Source organism: Exophiala xenobiotica, assembly GCF_000835505.1.
Source record: "Exophiala xenobiotica strain CBS 118157 unplaced genomic scaffold supercont1.2, whole genome shotgun sequence".
Taxonomy (NCBI): domain Eukaryota; kingdom Fungi; phylum Ascomycota; class Eurotiomycetes; order Chaetothyriales; family Herpotrichiellaceae; genus Exophiala; species Exophiala xenobiotica.
This window is the reverse complement of record NW_013562493.1, coordinates 1026460-1043978: the sequence shown is the minus strand read 5'-3', so window position 1 is coordinate 1043978 and position 17519 is coordinate 1026460. Positions and strand designations below refer to the sequence as shown.

The window sequence follows — 17519 nt, the reverse complement described above, 5'->3', positions numbered from 1 at the left end:
TCTCGATTCACGCACGTGGTGTGATCTCACCTCGATGCCTACAAACTGACGCCGACGCCCATCAAAGCCGCGATCTGATCCCCTGCAATTCGACGAGAAAGTCTGCCTGAAGTCTCAAACACTACCTGAACGATGCCCTCTTTTCTCATTCTGTCCATCAACGCAGGATCGAGCTCGCTCAAGACGACGCTGTACCTGGAAGAGGGGGAGGATGGAGACAAGACCTTGACCAAACTAGCGAGCGCCCAAATCACGGAAATAAACTCCTTGCCTGCGCACCTGAGATATGTCCGCGGCTCCTTCAAGTCGACCACTGAACTGCAGGATGTGAAAGACCACAAAAATGCATTCGAACATGTCCTCAATGCCTTTCTCACAGACTCCCAGATTCCTCAGGCCGCGAACAAGGAGGATATCCAATACGCTTGCCACAGGGTAGTGCACGGCGGGAGATTCGAGGAAGATCAGCTTATCACCAAGGAGACATTCGATAAGATCGAGAAGCTCTCCGATTTGGCACCACTGTATGAGCCCATTGTTGCTGAAGACCCCAGGTCATTTGCTAATTTGTGGCCAGGCACAATGCTTCAGCAGTAAGCCTCATGGTTGCCTGCCGTGATAATTTACCAAAAGTCACGAACGTCGCATGCTTCGATTCGGGATTCCATCATACCATGCCAGACTATGTCAAAACCTACGCCATAGATCAGACAATAGCACAAGAGAAGGGACTTCGCAAATACGGCTTCCATGGCCTCAGCTACAAGTACATTGCCCGGAGGATAGCAGAATATCTGGGCAAGCCAGAGTCAGAAACAACCATCATTGCACTGCATCTGGGTAGCGGAGCATCTGCTTGCGCAATCAAGAATGGGCGCTCAATCGACACCACCATGGGTCTGACGCCTGTGTCTGGGCTGCCTGGAGGCTCACGGAGCGGAGACATCGATCCCAGCCTGGTGTTCCACTATACCTCTGATGCCAGTGCTTTGAGTCCTAGCAGCACAAAAGACCTCCATATCTCGACCGCCGAAGACATCCTCAACAAACAGTCCGGATGGAAGGCATTGACCGGAACCAGCGACTTCTCCAAAATCGCTGATCCGAATGCGCCGGATACCCATAAGCTTGCTTTCAACATCTTCGTTGACCGCATCGTTGGCTACGTCGGTAACTATTTTGTCAAGCTTGACGGTCAAGTGGATGCTTTGGTCTTCTCAGGTGGTATTGGTGAGAAGAGTGCCTACCTTCGGGAAGTCGTAACCAAGAAAGTCTCTTGTCTCGGCTTCACTCTGGACGAGGGAAGAAACAACAAGGCTGCTCAAAGTGGCGATGTTGTGGATATCGGTACCAGCGACAAGATCCGTACCCTCGTGTGCGAAACAGATGAAGACCTAGAAATGGCTCGCAATGTGGCATATCATCCGGAGCGGATTGGACAAGGCGACTGAGCTTGTAAGTGCGAATAGTAGACAGGGGCTTCCGGGTTTCCGGCTGGTAGGATCCGACGACACGGACTTCCGAGCTTCTAACAGTGCTAGATTTCACTCTTTGATATCCCATAGATGCTAAGCGAACTTCGAGGCTGCATGGCTACGTCGACAACTTTTATGGCTTCCGTCCAGACAAGTGACTTATTTATTTCTCGGACGACGGACTGTCCGGCTCCGGCACATGGGCTTCTTGATGAGGCTGTGCGTCCATTTCCTCCTTCTGAACACCCCACATCAAGTTCTGGTATCAGCCAAACTGACAAATATTGCGGGATGCAAGTTTGACTGTGTCCGGCAGGTCAAGACGACTTGCTTGTCGACCATTGGTCAGCAAACATGTACAGGGCCAAAAGGTCGAAAATAGGAAACGCCATATTGACTAATCGGGCTGACTTTGCAGTTTGGCGTCCAGAAAACCTCATTTGTGGCTGCGCTTGTATTGCAACTTGCATTCTTGCAAAGTGTTCGCAATGGCCAATCTCATGTCCTTCACCCTGCCCCAGCAAGAATAATTCCAAACTCTGCCATCCTGACTACCGAATACAGCAAGCCGCATGACCCAATGTATGGACAGCTAAGCTTCACTGAAGAAGGAGAGCTTCACTGTTTTTGTCACGCACGGTCACTGGCCGAGGACGAATTCATGGTGAGGCAAATCAGTGAATAGTCAGAGGAGGCAAGTCTCGCAGGTCAACCTGGTGAGCAGCCAGTGACACCAAAGGTGGATTTCTATATATCTTCCCACTTTTCCCAGTCATCTGTCCTCTCCCACAAACCGTACTACAGCACCAGCCAGCACCATGCTCTTTCTTATTCAGGTCTTTGTCACACTCTTGCTCGTGGCAGTTGAAGCTGATGGCATCACCAAGAATGCCTACAACTGCGCCAGCTTTATGCTCCGCGTGCCTGTCAACAATGTCACTACGGTTGTGCCACCATTCCCGCCCTTCGCCAATCAATACGCCGCGACATCCTTTTCGAACTCAGTGACGGAACTACTCGTTATGCCACCGACCTCCGCCCCGGCTGCAAATCTGTCCACGCTGACCAAAACGTTCGACATCAGTGCCGAGTATTGTACACCTGCTCAACCAGGGCCAAAAGCGTCTACACTGCAAATTCTCACCCACGGACTCGGCTTCAATCGATCGTACTGGGACTTCTACGCAACTGGGAATCCGAATGATGCGGAGTATTCCTATGTCAACACCGCTACCGGTGCAGGCTACAGTACCCTGTCCTGGAACCGGCTCGGCCACCCGCCTTCGACTGTCGCAGATCCCTATACAGAGATCCAAGCAACCGTTGAGCTTGCCCTACTGGTTGGCATCACGACTCTCGCAAGAGCCGGAAATATCGCACAAATCCCCAAGCCAGACAAGGTTATCCATGTTGGACATAGCTGGGGAAGTATTTTGGGACTAGGTCTCGCAGCATCTGCACCCGATCTGTCGGATGGCCACGTGTTGACGGCGTTTTCCGATCTGACCCTGTATCAGAGCTTGTTCATTGCCAGCACAAGCTTTCGCTTCGCCAACCGAAACCAGCCTAGGCGGTTTCCGAGCGAGACCTTTTCGAGCGGCTTCCTGACCTGGCCAGACAAGTACGCCAACCAGTACTGCTTCTTCGAGTATCCGTATTTCGATCCTGCCGTACTCGACCAAGCGGAGGCCGGCAAGTACCCCTTTACCATCGGCGAATTCTTGAGCGCAGCATTTCTTCCCAGTGCTGCTCCAAACTTCAAAGGTCCAGTTCTCTACGTGGCTGCTGAAGCTGACTTGATTTTCTGCGGGTCAAACTGTACTTCTTTGTTTGGGCCGACCAGCAAAGCCGTCGAGGCCTTCAGTGGCACTTCGAGTGTCGAGACCTACGTTCAGCCGAAGGTCGGTCATGGTATTAACCTTCACATGAACGCCACCGGCGCGTATAATGTGATCATGGACTGGGCTTCACGGCACGGATTCTAAGGCGTTGATGCAAAGGGAGAGCACTGTTTTCGGTTGTGGATCGAAGAGTGATTACTCGGGGACTGGATCGATCACGGAAGCAGACTGCTAGCATGATATTTACATTGATGGAGATAATCCCGTTGGAACGGTGCGAAGGGGTCAACTACCCGAATCCAATGTCACGTGCAGTCTGCCATGCTTCATTTCGATCTTTGTCTTCATTCCTCCATCTTCGCCCCATACTGCACTGTCACCACCAGCACTCATCAAGGCTAACGCGTTCCAAGACCACGGTTTTCATGCTTCTTTGTGTTCACATCATTCGTCTATGCTATCGCTACCCTCAACGGCGCCCTCTTCAGAGCCACATATTCAGGTTTGCATAAGCGCCCTACGTCGTTTTGAAGCTGGAGAAGAGCCCATCCAGCGCTTCGAATGAAATGCGCGAATAGGGACCCTTCCGAACATAATTCCCGATTCTGAGGAGAACGCAGTGTTCAGGACTGTACTAATTGTTAATCTTGCTCGCAATTCCTACGTAGTCAATGAGGTCGGTCTAGCCTCAGGACGGCATTGTGCCGTTTCAGATGACTGCGCCTGTCAAGGTAGGGAGATTCCCCTCGTCTGCATACTTATTTGGCCTATATACAATATTTGAATACAGCCAGCCGCCTTCCCCAGGTTACACCACTCTCCATGAAAAGACAGTTGAAGCATCAGGTCTCTGGAGTGGAGGGTATTGGACCTGGGTATGCCTGCGCCTATGGATCACGTTTCCTCCTTGTCAAGAGATCATGCGCAACCCACTATCGACTGGCGCGGACCGCTTCTCATGTTTACATGCCTCGTTGGCGCCGTCGTTCTTGCCACTGGTCATCATATCTTCAATTTATATCTTTAATGGTGAACCCGTTGCGGAGTTTGTGGTCGATCAACAATGGATTTCTTGAGTAGAGAATGCGATGGCGAACATTGTCAAGCTAGTCCTGGTGCTGGCCACCGGTACGGCTTATTTCCAGTGCGTTTGGCATCATGCCAGGTGCAGACCAACCAAGATCAGCCAGTTTGACACCATTGTTCGGAGCCTTGGACAATATATTCGAACTTCGACACTTTGGATTCTGGCTCCGACGGCCAATTTTGATGGCTAGTGTGATGATTGTTTGGTAGGTCCACATCAGGTTCGCCGTTTTGATGCCGCAGAGACCTCCGCCCTGGGGACAGCTTCATGCTGACGGTCTTTAGGCTCATACCACTGGTAGCCATCATCGCACCCGGTACACTCTCTGTGGAGGTCGGCGTCGGTCTCGGAGCCCCAAATTATTTCCGTTCAACAGCGAGACAACGGCAAAAGCCTGTACGGTGCGGCGGTACAAGCCGATAACGGCACGGTCTTCTATGGCGGAGCGAGATCATACCTCAAAGGCCCGACGCTGGCTACCTTTGTTCAAACCGAAATCCTGTCCGTCGGGAGAGTCTCCACGAATTTGACCTACTCCATGGACTTGTACGGGCCGGCCTTGTCCTGCACAAAAGCCGGACAACAAGTGACTGCTCAATTGACTGAGACCATGTCAGAATTTGAACAAGTCAACCAGACCTCGCTCGTCTACGACGTCTGGATACCCAAGCCCAACTCAACATCCAACGCGACACTTGTGGACAGCGATCTCATCCTTGACAGCACGAAGTCTACGCGTATTAGACCAGACCTCACCCGATGCAGCAACGATATACTACAGTCTCGAATCATTAGGCACTGACCAAGATCCAGCAAAGTTCTCTATACGTCATCCAATGTGCACTCTATAATGCCTCATGGAATGTAGCCTTCGACGTCCATCAAACTGGCGAGCAGGTCCTCACGCCCAGTCTGTCGCTTGGAACTGGATGCCCAGATGGAGCAGCATCACTCCTCCGCTGACGGCAAGCACACGCACCAACTCCGTCCTCGACTACGCCAGGTTGATGGAGACATTTGGGTCCATCACAAGCGGTCAGATGAAAGTGCGCGACGACGAAAATCTGCCTTTTACCCAGACCAGTCTCGCGCTCGAAACCAGCCCCGTCTTTTTTGCGGACGTCACGCCCAAGCCGTTCGATGCGAAAGCCATGATTACCCTCCAGCGGACTCTGGAGTCGCTGTTCGAGAACATGACACCCTCCGCGCGCTATGGCGTTCTTCCAGCGCAAGATCTCCGGGGTGATATGGCTCTTCTGACCCGCGTCCAGGTCAACGCGACATCGACGTTCGCGTGCAATGTGGACAAGTATGATGCACGGGGGCTGGTCGTGGCGTACTCGCTCGCGGTCGTGGGTAGTGCCGCGTGCATCCTGCTGGCTGTGCTGGCGGTTCGCGATATGCGCGCCGTGTATTCGAATAACTTCTCCACCGTGGTCAGAGTGACCAGCGGCCAGAGGTGTCTTGATCAGGTCAACAATTCATTGTTGATGAGAGGGATAGGAGTGGTGCGGAACCCTTGCCGAAACGCGTCGCCGATGCGTATATCTGGGTTGGCACGGAGTGGGGGCAAGGTCGCGATGGAGACGGATAATAGTAGTAGGAGTACCAGCCGGTCGAGGGCGGGAAGCAACAAGAGGAATAGGTTCTGATGGCGGAAGGGGAAAGAGATAGGCATGGAAAAGCAGAGCCAGGTCGAGGTTGTCGTGAGAGAGACGGATGTCAGGTGGCAGGGCAATTGGATTTAGGGGGTTTCCTGCGTCCGGATGGATGTCATGCCACTGCCTGGGGAATTTAGATCAAGGAACTCCGTAAGGTCTAGTATTTGGGACCATGATGAAACCCGTAATACTACGTATGGATTTCCTTTCCTATCGTTGTGTTGCAAGTCGTGCCCAGTTACTTACAAGGCCGAGTCGCTAACATCGTAGTACGTGGTTACCACCTTCATCATCGTTACACCTCGACATAGCGGTACTCCCGCACTCCATCCCACATTCTGAGTAGGTGCTTCTCGTTCGTTTGTCGAAGCCCAACATTGGCAGTACGCATGCGACTCAGATAACTGCCCAATTCTTCTTGCTGTTGATACTCAGGCTCAGGCACAGACGCGGACGCGGACACACCAGAGCCCGAGCCATTGCATTCCTCGTCGTCGTCCTGCAGCGACCACCACCAGCGACTCCCACTCAGCATGCCATCTTCATCATCGACTTCGGTCTCGACCGCGGCCGCGGTCTCAGTCTCGCGATGCTGAACCGGCGGCACGGGCACGGGCACGGGCACGGGTACGCCAGCGTCAATCTCCTCGACACTCGTCCTGGCGATCCATCCCCACTTCCGCCAGAACCACGGTTTCACTTCCCAGCTGCGTCTGTTCCACGGCACGCCGCCGCCGCCGCCGCCGCCGTGACGGCTGCTGCTGCTGCTACCCCAGCATACCATACCGTCGTGCATGATGTCGAGGAAGAAACTGCAGTGGTCGAGACGGCCGAGGCTGGACAGATACACTGCCATGCTGCGGAAGTGCGGGAACGGGATGCAGTCGAGATAGCACGGGTGCGGGAGCATGATCTGGATGGCTGAGGGTCGGAGGTCGATGGGGATGGTCTGGAAGGTGTGGATGGTGTTGTTGGCCACAGTTGATAACGATGTTGATGTTGTTGGTGTCGAAGAAGAAAAGGAAAAAGGCGATGGGTGGTCGTTGACGTACGATGCGCGCGTGATGCCTAAACCCGTCGCGATGGACAGGGTTGCTGCGAAGCACGACTCTCCGACGAGTTGGAGGTGATTGAGGTATGGAGATGGGAGACCTCGTGTGGAAGACGGCGAAGACGGTAGTGGTGCTGGTACTGGTAATGGCAATCGACCACGTGAGCCTGAGAGTGGAACCCTCGGAGGAGCAGGAGGAGGAGGAGTGGCAGTAGTGATAGTAGAAACGTAATCGGATGAGGAAGGCTTCGGTAGATGCTTCGGTGGAGGTTCATACAGATTATGCTCGATGCCCTCGGGACATGGCCAGAAACATCGCATGTCCACGGTGTGCGGGTCCGCTGGCAGGAAGTAATACAAGGCCGTGGTCAAGGGGAGGACGGGATCGGGCAGATGTATGCCTGTACCAGTCCTAGTACCAGCATCCTCTGTCGATGAGGCGCTGCTGGTAACAGGCCTGTCCCCTTCTACTGCCAGTGGTTGGTCAACTTCACACACCAGTGGATGATGCTCTCGGTGAGCTTGAGGCTGAGGCTGAGGTTGTGAGATGTCCGTGGCAGCGGCAGCGACAATCCTATCGCGACTGGTCCAAGGTGATACTAGTAGTTCCGTCTCAGCTTCAGTTCCAGCTTCACCGTCCAATACTAGTAAGGGCTCCTGTCTGCTTCGACTCCCAAGTTTCTGCAGTTCTTCTTGGACTCTGGCCTTGACTTCTTCATCGCGCTGTCGTTTCTGCTTCTCGCGCCATACCCGTTGAGACCGGCGGTTCTGTTCGCATCGTGCCTCTGTCAATTTGCGCTTGTAGGATTTGGCAGGCGACTCTTGTCGGACTTCGGTACCACCCCTCGCACTCGGGGTTGTAGTACTTTGAATACTTGTCCTCGCCATCTTCGTTCGTCGCTGTTCGGCCGAGAATTTGCTTAATGAGAAAGATTGTATTGCGTTGGAACGGCCACGCGGGGAACAGCCACCATGATATTGTACTTTATCCTTGGAAAGATCTAACCCAACCCGTGAGAATCGGGCGGCCCAGTCGTCGGCTGGATCATCGTGGGAGGTCCGTTCGAGAGCCTACGTGTACCGTGGTATGCCATAACGGCCGTAAGCGAAAGAGCCATCCGCTACTAGTATCGATCTACTCTGTACTCTGTGCGCACTGGCCAATCGACCTTTGTAATAAATCTCCAGCCTGATCTGACTTAAGTGACTCATCCAGACCACTTCATCGTCCGGCCGGTAATTTGGCAAGATTTCCAATGACAGTATTCGTCCTCATCCTGAACATAAGTGGATCGTAATACAGGAATGCTGTTGGAGGCTTAGCCTGCACATTCTGCAGTCCTGGTGGGAAAAGGGAACATGTACTGCATAAGGAAAGCGGACGTGCATGTTGAACTTTGTGATATGGGCGACGATGGAAGATGAGTGTAAGGGGTCTATGTACGATCCAAGTTACTTCGTAGGGTCGAAATGAATGTTATGCTATTATTTTGTCATACTCAATACGTTTGATTATATATCATCGTCCCGTCTCAGCACCGAGCCAGACTTCCTGCCCCAGAGCTGCTTACTCTTCTTCTAGGAAGAAGGCTTGGTTCGACTCAGGCCAAGGCAGTCAGCCATGCCAAAGAAAATGTCAGTGTTGCCGTATACACCGCCAAATTTCTCCTGGCAAGGTCCACGAGTGAAGACAGGAACATCAGTCAGAGAGTGCACGCCTTGGTCGGCCTAGAAGAGAAGAGATGGTCAGTCACAACTAGCCACGAGGGGAACATGAATGGGAATGAGCTTACCGAAACAGGGAGGGTTCCGTTCACAATGAATCCAGTGACAGCGTCGACGTAGTTAACGTAATAGTCATCATTGTCGAAGCCCGTAATGTTCAATGCAGGAAGACGAGGACCGGACTTGTGCACCTGGTAGTTCTCTCTGTGGTCAGGGAACGCGGCAACGCCGGAGAACAAGGTATATCTGGGATCCCAGTTGGTCGGGAAGTTGACGCCAGGGCTGTACATAAGGTTTTGGTCGCTACCAACAGGGGCAGACCTGTTGTTAACGAGGTACTGAGAAAGTCCTGAGTTTTGGTAAGTACCAACAGCGTCACGCTTGTCACGGGCGTTGTCCTGAGCATTGAGGAACTTGGTGTCAACATTGCCCATGACGTCAAAGCCGTGACCGTGGTCGGCGGTGACAAGCACAAGAGTGTTGTTCAATTCGCCGATGGACTCGAGGTAACTGAACGTGGCCTTGATGGTGTCATCAAGCTCGAGAAGCTCACCTAGAGCACGGTCATAGTCGAGAGTGTGCATTTGCTTGTCAATGCTGGCAGCTTCGGACATGAGGAAGAAGCCCTCCTCTGGGTGGCGTGTGTGCAAAATCTCGAGAGCCTTCAGAGTCATTTCTTTGAGGCCCGGCTGGTCGGTGGCAGAGGAGTTGGACCCATCGGGAGCGGTCTTGGGGATGTCAACATTCTTGGGGTAGACATTACGGTCAAGCCATTTGGCCATGTTGCTGACGGAGAAAATGCCCAATGTCTTGGAGGAATTCGAGGAAGCTTGCAGGGCGGTGTTGTTCAGAACGACGCTGTAGTTCTTCTTGGCAAATTCCGCGTAGTAGTCCTTGCCTTGGAAGGAGCCCTTTCCGGGGTAGAACTGTTCAGCACCACCACCAAACAGAACATCCGGGCCGGTCCAGTTGGTCCAAGTGTAGTTGGTAATTCCGTTGAGGAAAGAATCCACCACAGCCCCGTATTGGCCTCGATCACGGGTGTGGGCGGTCAGCGCTGCTGGGGTGGCATCGGCGATGAAAGCGGTCGAGACAATACCCACGCCACCCTTGAAGAGTCGATGGAACATTTCGGCAATGCTTTCGACCTTAGGGTCATCGAAGGGTGACTTGGAGCTGTCTGCATAACAACCCAAGGCATTGACGGTGGACTTGTGCCCGGTGTAGAGTGCCGTGGCCGAGTTCGCACTGTCCGTAATGTAGGAGTCCAAGGAATGGGTCATTTGGTGGCCAAGGACAGGGAACGTGTCCATGGCCATCTTCGTCTGGTATTTGCCGTTGATCTGCTGGTGAGCAATCAATCGAGCGGCTGCACAGGACATTAGTCTCTCAAGTGACAGGTCCCCAGGGTCGAGTCTTACCAGTAATCATGTTGGTGGTCATTCCGTCACCAATGAACATGACAATGTTCTTGGCTTTCCGCTTGGGAGCAACATCACGGACAGTCCAGTTGGCATATGTCTGCGACCCATTGCGATAGTTGAGCGTCGCAATGTAGTTGCCAGGCTCATAAAGTGCAACCCGCCTGTAAGCTTTGGCAGCAACCTTGACCAGAGAAGGAGTTTTTGCGGCCTTGGCAAATAGATCCTCGTACCAAGTGAAGTTCCAGGTCTCAAGCTTTGGCTCTGAGATGCTGAAGAAGCTCGCAGCGGATTTGGCACTTTGTCCGTCCTTCGCAATGGTCAGGGTGAAGTTGGAGTCGGGAGTGGTGTAGCCCGGGACAACTTCGCTGCCGTTGATTGGAGCGTGGACTTCGACACGAATATCAAAGTATTGGCCGGGGAGAAAGTCAACCTGGTCCGGAGGAAGAATGCACCCCAGGCTGGGACAGCCTCCCAGTCTCTGGTATGTCTGAGCGGCACACTGGGCGCAGAAAGCACCTAGTGCTAAAGCAGCCTTTAGGGCAAACTGTGTTCTCATGGTGCCTTGCCGTCCAATGTCAAGTTCCTGAAGCAATGTCCGGGCTCAAGAAGAGGCTGCAAGTCGTGGAAAACGATCGAGGAAGCTCTGCCATTTTGTAGCTCCCACGGGCTTCTCAGGGAGCATCCCATCATGGGTCATCATGGGTCAACCATCGGCCTGGCGCACGCTGGCGGCATATTCCAACGGTTGCATTTTGCAAGGGATCAGATCCAAAGCTCTGCAAGCGAGGATCTCGTGGCATTGTCAAGCTTTGCCCAGCCTCGTAGTCGGCAGGCGGGAGGTATATGGGAGAAGGAAGCAAGTCTTATTTTGGCAGGAGGAACCTGTAGCGGGCGTTTGCCAAGACCGTCGTGCAAAGTGCCAAGGCGAGGGAAGGCGCAACAAGCTCTCACATCCAATCAAGCCATCCACGTTGCCTGTATAGAGGCAGTCTCGTAGTGTCCGCCCTCTCACGAACATGAGGTATGCCAAGTCGTAGAATTCGCACGGCGGCACCATGGTAGCTCAGGCGTGCTACTGTAGAAGATGGTCATTGGATTGCAGAACAAAACCCAGAGAGACATGGGGAACGCCGAGGGAATAGGCACAAACCATGGAACACCAGCACGCCCGAGATAGAAGAGGAACGTTCAAGACAGCCGTGATCGGAACAGATCCATCCCCGATCTATGACGGCACTTGCACGTTTACACACCACGCACACTCACCTGCACTTCGAGTACTTTGCATGCTCACCATGCTTGAACTGGCCAAAGCAGAAACAGGCAACGCCTCTTCGCCGAGACTCTCCTTCGGTCGCGGTCGGGACCCTTCCAGACCCTGCAGCGTGCCTGATCAAGTGGCTGGGATGTTTCTCTGCCCAGATTGACAGCATTGGTGTACCTGAACAACTTTGCAACAGGTCCACCCTCTCTGTGGAAGAGGGAGATGTATTCAGGTATTCAGATGATTGACTCGGAGCACAAAAACAAGCAATAGGCACGTCATGACCGCGATCTGGTCAGCTTGGCCTTCCTGTTGCCCTTACAGTAGCAAATGAGACCTCAGGAAGGCCATCACGAGCTGCAAGGGTTTGGCAATTTCCTTTCAAGATGAGCCGCTGATGGCATCTGTAGTGGCTACGGTCAACCAGGCAGTCTCTTTGAGGGACTGTCAGATCTGTCGACAGCAATGATCCAAGCTACCATGGCTGCAACTGCATCAAGTCCAGTAGCAGGCATGAGGAAGAAGACGCAATGGGATCATCAGATCTTGTCCATTCTCTTGTCAATTGCATTATAATTTTGATAGCCATGTGTGAGTTCTCCTCGGCCTCGCAGTAAATAATGTACCTTATCTTGGATCTTTTTCTGTTCGACTGCAGATGAAGCTTTCGGCCGGGGGGGTATGGAGAATAGGTGCGGTGTTTGGGGGCGCAGTCAATATTCTGGAGGCAGGTGTTGAGGGGTGAGGTGCGGATAGATTCGACGGGAATGTCTGCCATTCCTCGTATTTGGTAGGCTGTAGCATGAGAGATAAGGTTTGCGAGGTCGATGCGTCGAATACCAGGAGCACGTAGGAGGCGCTCCAATCAGGATGGTGTTGTCTGAAGGTGGTGTTTTTCGGTGCGAACTGAATTGGTTGACGGAAGTCCGTAAGCAGATGGTGGCAACAGCGATCACCATCAGACCACTCAGCGTTGAGGGATATGCATCCAAGAAACTACCCAGGTAAGCAAGCCACTATTTTCAGTCCCTATTTTGACGGCAACAACCCCCGGATGTCCTGGCCTAAGTTGGTAGGCCGCCACTATACCGCACCTACCACACTTTGTATCTATCTTTTTTCCCTACAAGATAGCAACCATCCCGCTTTACAGCACATGCCATGACTGTGGCCTGCAGAACAGGCTTGAAGTATGGAGGAGATCCCCTGTGTCTGGCCCGGACCCTAGCCCCATTCCACCGTTGGCATGCAGCATTGACGGCTTTTATGGTGAGCTTGTTTTGGCGCTATCTCCCTGGGTTTCAAACTCTTGGTCCTGGCTGGCCATTGACCCTTCACTGCTCGACGCAAGTACCCAATTATGGCCTCTGCTATTGGCATGCTCTGCACGGTGAATGGCGTGCATTCCCATGATCAGATCCATCTTCACTTCAAAAGCCCGCAGCTATCTGCGGAGACGCAAGTGTTGTCACCAGCTGAAAAGTGAATCATTCTCACGGGCCGTGGTGCAATGACGGCTATTGATGTTGCAATGAGCAATATCTCCCTTCTAACCGATCCCAAAACCATCAAATGGGTCGAGAGACCCAGCTCTTCTTCTTTTCATTCTTCTTCGAGGCGTGGACGTAATTTTCTCGTCATGTTGTTGGTGTCCTTCGTTTTTCTCACGGGGCTCGTCTTGGCCCTGGCCGCCCCCCAACACAAGCGGCAGGTCAGCGGTCCTGTCATTGGTTCGAATTTCCAGGATCCTTCAGTAGTTCAGCTGGGCGATGGAAGCTGGATCGCCTATGCGGGAGTCAATGGAAACCCAGCCGGTATCAATGTGCTTGTTGCAACCTCAACCGATTTCTCGACATGGAGCATCAGGAACGGCTACGATGCCTTACCTGTGATGCCGTCCTGGGCTGCCTCGCCGCCTCATGTTTGGGCTCCGGATGTGGTGCAGCTGGTGTGTGCTCACTTATTATTCACGAGTGTCCAAGTGGAGAAATTCATTGACTTTTGATCGACAGGGGAATGGCAATTATGTGCTTTATTATTCAGTGTCCATGGCGGAAAGCCCGGGAAAACATTGTGTTGCAGCAGCTACTGCGTCCAACCCAGAAGGCCCTTTCACCCCTGTTCAGACTCCATTGTTCTGTGATTTGGATGCTGGCGGAGCAATTGATGCAGATGGCTTCCAGGATCCCAACACCCACCGACAATATGTCATCTATAAGGTTGATGGTAATTCTGTTGGCAATGGAGGCGCGTGTTCCAACAGCGTGGACCCGATCGCACCCACTCCACTTGTGTTGCAAGAAGTCAGTGCCAGCGACGGCTATTCCTTGGTCGGAAATCCGCTCACTGTTCTGACGAACGATGCGAATGATGGCCCTAACATCGAGGCTCCTGTCCTCACGTACGACTCATCTTCCGGCACCTACGTGATTTTTTACAACTCGAAATGTTTCACCACGCCTCCTTACAATGTTCGGTACGCCACGAGCAAAAGCATTTCTGGGCCCTACACCAAACAAGGCACTCCGTTTTTGCAGACCGGGAGCACATCTGCTCAGGTGTACATTCCCGGCGGTATGGACATTACCAAGGATGGGAAACTGGCCGTCTTTCACGGCGATCTGAACATGGGTTGGTTCCAGAACGATGGCAGCAAGAGGGTCCGAGGCATGTATGCCATTGATCTTTCGGTGAAGAGTGGTAGTGCGAACGTGGGGCGGTTATACTGAAAGGTCAACGGAAGGAAGCTCCTAGCGAGTCTCCCAACGAACACGACTAACGAAGGCATGACGCTGCATGGTAATTCTGCATGTACAATATCGGCCTTGTTCAGGTTGTTGAGGTTTTGAGATTTTAGCCCTCTGAAGGTATTTAGCATTTAGACTGATTCAACAGACATGAAATTTTTCTTCACCATGACTCGCAACGCTCTGCCGTGCTCTGCCCCGCCATACGGAGGAGCAGTCAAGCCAGTCACGTGGCCAGTACAATGAGATTTTGTTTCTTAGCGGAAATCTATGCCGACAGCCTCGCCTATTGAATCCAACAATCTTTCTCAGTCTTTTACAACTCCTTCTCTCCCTCTCTCGCCAGTCTCCTGGGAAGAATGTGAGAAGATGGTCAGAAGTGTGACTCTTGCCAGCTTTCAGATCTGACTCGGGTGCTGACGCCGTACCTTCGACGAGCAAATGTTCATTGGAGGATGAAGGATCCGGGCGCTAGTCCTTAAGCAACCAGTGACGTCTGTCGAATACGGCCCGATGGTGGTTATTGCCGGCTTCTTTCCGTCCATCAATTCCATCCATCAATTCCATCCATCAATTCCATCCATCAATTCCCATCTCTTTGAGGAAACAGCGCACGCAGCCTCGTCATTTTGCCATCTTCCCATCCTTCCATCCTTCCATCCTTCCATCCTTCTGTTTCGTCGCATGGAAGTCGCTGAGGATCATGCATGCTGATCACGAAGATCCTTCACTTTTTCCCCAGAAACATCCTGGCCATATTTTATGCCATGGGATTTGAGATCCGTGAGTCTCTCATTGTGACTTGATCCCATCGCTCATTTTTCCTGCTTCCATCTTTCATCTTGTTGTTTCTGGGTCTATCCGTCAACAGTACCGTTAAGCTTCTTATCTGTCTTTCTTTCACCTCGACCGAGATACATCGTCATGTCTCAAGATGGTTCTTTCACCCTGTCCAGCCAACCTTCGCGCGACCGTGAACTAGGACAACAGCCCACAGTCACCACAACGCAGAGTGCCCCGTACTCTCTTGCTGGCCCTCGAGTAAGGACACGACCTGAGAGAACTCAAACTGGGAATCAGGAAGCAACCAGCTTTGTCAGTCGAGAATATCTCGAACATGATCCACGTCATGCAGAACCTACAAACCAGCCGATCTGGGGCCTTGCAGCTCCTTTGCCCAGAGTCAAGCGCTCTGGCATGGAGCGGAGGCAATCACGCACAGCTCGTCGCGGTCAACAATCGCCTCAAAGAACTGAAAGTCTTCGACGACCTCCGACGCAGGAATCCACCCAACCATCCGCTCCTGTTGGTAGAGCCGCGGCACCTCAAGTAGAAGTCACACCCGAGCGCCATGAAGGAGAGACTCAACAAGACGCTACCCGTCGGGAGGGCGAACCTCAAGGGCTTCCCGAGAGGCAGGACCTTCTACGACGTGCAACGACTGCACCCGGCTCCACGTATCAGTCAGAAGGCTACCCAACCGTGCGACCGGAAGACGCTATCGATGGCAAACCGAGTCGGCAAGAGCAGGAATTGGCCAGAGAGCACATCAGTGCGCAGGATCAAGCAACTTCCCTAACCAGTCCGTCATCACAAGGTCGACTAAGCGCCGCTGGTGGCCCCAGTCTTCAGCGGCTTCATTCAGGCTCTACAACTCCAGATGTTGCTGATCAACGACCTCAGGATCTGGTCGCTGGACCAAACATGTCATGGGCCAGTGAATCCGAGGTCGAAGCTGCACGAAGGCGTCTCCAAGGCTTGGCGGACACCGCAGCAGACGAGCCCGCGCTGAGCCAGCATCCGCCGAATATTGACTGGGAAGAATACCATGAAGCTGAAAAGCCCGATCTACCTTCCCAGGAAGAGCAACCGAGAGAGCCCGAGACCTTCAACAAATGGGGCAGATTTCGCAACAATTTTCGGCAGCCATTTGCCGAGTTTCTCGGAACGTTAGCCTTCATGATTATAGGTCTTTGTGGCAGTGTTGTCCGCACGACGGCCACAAATGACTACGGGAACCTTCTCACGGCCTACCTGGTATGGGGTTTGGCGGTTATGATAGGCATCTATATTGCTGGCGGTGTTTCTGGTGGTCATCTCAACCCTTCCGTTTCTATCATGCTCTCGGTGTTTCGAGGATTTCCCTGGTCACTCTGTTGGCAGTATATCGTTGCACAGATGCTAGGAGCAATTGTAGCATCTGCAATCGTGTACGGGCTTTACAAAGACGCCATCATGGACTACGCAGCTTCCGACGTAGCCCGTGTGGGACCGGCTTTCTGGACGACCCCTCGGGACGGTTTGAGCGCTACTGCCGCCTTCTTCACCGAATTCACGGCCACCGCTATTGCCTCGGGTTCCATCCTCGCTCTCGGAGACGATCGCAACTCGCCACCAGGTGCCGGTATGCATGCGTTCATTATTGGTCTACTCGTGTCCGCACTCTGTATGGCATTTTCCTACAACACCGGCACAGCTCTAAACCCTGCTCGGGACTTTGGTCCCCGGCTCATAACATGGGCCGCAGGTTTTGGTAGCGAGGTATTCACGCTCCATAGTTGGTGGTGGATCTGGGGACCCTGGGGGGGAACCATTTCCGGTGCTCTTGTTGGGGCTTGCTTCTACGACGGTCTGATATTTCTGGGTGGAGAAAGTCCAATCAATTATCCATTTGAGCAGGGTCTCACTGGTAGGATCAAAGAGTGGAAGGAAAGGAGAAATGTATCGAAGATGGGGAGGGGAAAGGATGCGCAGGACGACATCAGGAGGAAGGTTGAGAACTTTGCATGAATTGACCATCTTGCGCACCCCTTGCATCCTATTCATGCATGATTGGCACATGATGGCACTGATTGCTTTTGTTTGTATCAGCATATAGTTGATTGGCCGCGCAATGTGCAAGCAGCGACTTATTTGTCGCAGATGTTGTCCATTCAATCGACTTGCATCGCGTCAAGGCACCGCCTGCTCACCGTGCGTGTTGGCATGTCTCCATGTCTCAAGCACCAAGAACAAAGATACTGACCGGTGTGCAATGACTGGCTGACTCAACATGATGGGCAGCTCCATCTATCAATCGACCGGGTTGGCCACCACACACTCCTGCAGACCCTGGTAAGTATGCTGGAACGGGGCTTCCAATCCGGAGGAGGCAGTAAGTCGTGTCAGCCCAATCATCTTATCTTGTCCCAGCTGCCTCCTGCAATGGACAGAACATTGGCTCCTCACGTCTGCAAGGATGCAT

General features: G+C 52.8%; 7 protein-coding genes across 7 annotated transcripts; 5 read left to right on the top strand and 2 right to left on the bottom strand.

Moving 5' to 3' along the window:
* Positions 1–132: 132 nt before the first annotated feature.
* Positions 133–1451, top strand: PV05_02585 (acetate kinase; the record flags this gene model as incomplete). The annotated part of the gene is made up of 2 exons (XM_013463163.1): positions 133–524; positions 578–1451. 2 exons carry the CDS (start codon positions 133–135, stop codon positions 1449–1451), a joined length of 1266 nt encoding a protein of 421 aa, XP_013318617.1.
* Positions 1452–2293: 842 nt separating this feature from the next.
* PV05_02584 (uncharacterized protein) lies at positions 2294–3460 on the top strand (the record flags this gene model as incomplete). The annotated part of the gene is made up of 1 exon (XM_013463162.1): positions 2294–3460. The coding sequence occupies one exon, from the start codon at positions 2294–2296 to the stop codon at positions 3458–3460; it is 1167 nt and encodes a 388-aa protein (XP_013318616.1).
* Positions 3461–4474: 1014 nt separating this feature from the next.
* PV05_02583 (uncharacterized protein) lies at positions 4475–6055 on the top strand (the record flags this gene model as incomplete). Its single annotated transcript, XM_013463161.1, has 4 exons — positions 4475–4608; positions 4688–4736; positions 4780–5140; positions 5301–6055. The coding sequence occupies 4 exons, from the start codon at positions 4475–4477 to the stop codon at positions 6053–6055; spliced, it is 1299 nt and encodes a 432-aa protein (XP_013318615.1).
* A 304-nt stretch (positions 6056–6359) lies between these two features.
* PV05_02582 (uncharacterized protein) lies at positions 6360–8003 on the bottom strand (the record flags this gene model as incomplete). The annotated part of the gene is made up of 1 exon (XM_013463160.1): positions 6360–8003. The coding sequence occupies one exon, from the start codon at positions 8001–8003 to the stop codon at positions 6360–6362; it is 1644 nt and encodes a 547-aa protein (XP_013318614.1).
* Positions 8004–8579: 576 nt separating this feature from the next.
* PV05_02581 (uncharacterized protein) lies at positions 8580–11135 on the bottom strand. Its single transcript, XM_013463159.1, has 3 exons — positions 10262–11135; positions 8909–10209; positions 8580–8843 (listed from the first exon to the last, which is right to left on the bottom strand). The coding sequence occupies exons 1-3, from the start codon at positions 10818–10820 to the stop codon at positions 8694–8696; spliced, it is 2010 nt and encodes a 669-aa protein (XP_013318613.1). The 5' UTR covers positions 10821–11135; the 3' UTR covers positions 8580–8693.
* Positions 11136–13010: 1875 nt separating this feature from the next.
* Positions 13011–14441, top strand: PV05_02580 (uncharacterized protein). The gene is made up of 2 exons (XM_013463158.1): positions 13011–13476; positions 13541–14441. The coding sequence occupies exons 1-2, from the start codon at positions 13039–13041 to the stop codon at positions 14255–14257; spliced, it is 1155 nt and encodes a 384-aa protein (XP_013318612.1). The 5' UTR covers positions 13011–13038; the 3' UTR covers positions 14258–14441.
* A 405-nt stretch (positions 14442–14846) lies between these two features.
* PV05_02579 (uncharacterized protein) lies at positions 14847–17217 on the top strand. The gene has a single exon (XM_013463157.1). The coding sequence runs from the start codon at positions 15200–15202 to the stop codon at positions 17063–17065; it is 1866 nt and encodes a 621-aa protein (XP_013318611.1). The 5' UTR covers positions 14847–15199; the 3' UTR covers positions 17066–17217.
* The last annotated feature ends 302 nt before the right edge of the window (positions 17218–17519 follow it).

Bases quoted from the DNA above. Each gene is read 5' to 3' on its own strand.
- PV05_02581 (XM_013463159.1), bottom strand. From the start codon at position 10,820: ATGAGAACACAGTTTGCCCTAAAGGCTGCTTTAGCACTAGGTGCTTTC. The intron at 10,210-10,261 runs GTAAGACTCGAC...TGTCCTGTGCAG, and splicing joins GACCACCAACATGATTACTG to CCGCTCGATTGATTGCTCAC. The intron at 8,844-8,908 runs GTAAGCTCATTC...CTTCTCTTCTAG, and splicing joins ACGGAACCCTCCCTGTTTCG to GCCGACCAAGGCGTGCACTC.
- PV05_02580 (XM_013463158.1), top strand. From the start codon at position 13,039: ATGACGGCTATTGATGTTGCAATGAGCAATATCTCCCTTCTAACCGAT. The intron at 13,477-13,540 runs GTGTGTGCTCAC...TTTGATCGACAG, and splicing joins CTCCGGATGTGGTGCAGCTG to GGGAATGGCAATTATGTGCT.
- PV05_02579 (XM_013463157.1), top strand. From the start codon at position 15,200: ATGTCTCAAGATGGTTCTTTCACCCTGTCCAGCCAACCTTCGCGCGAC.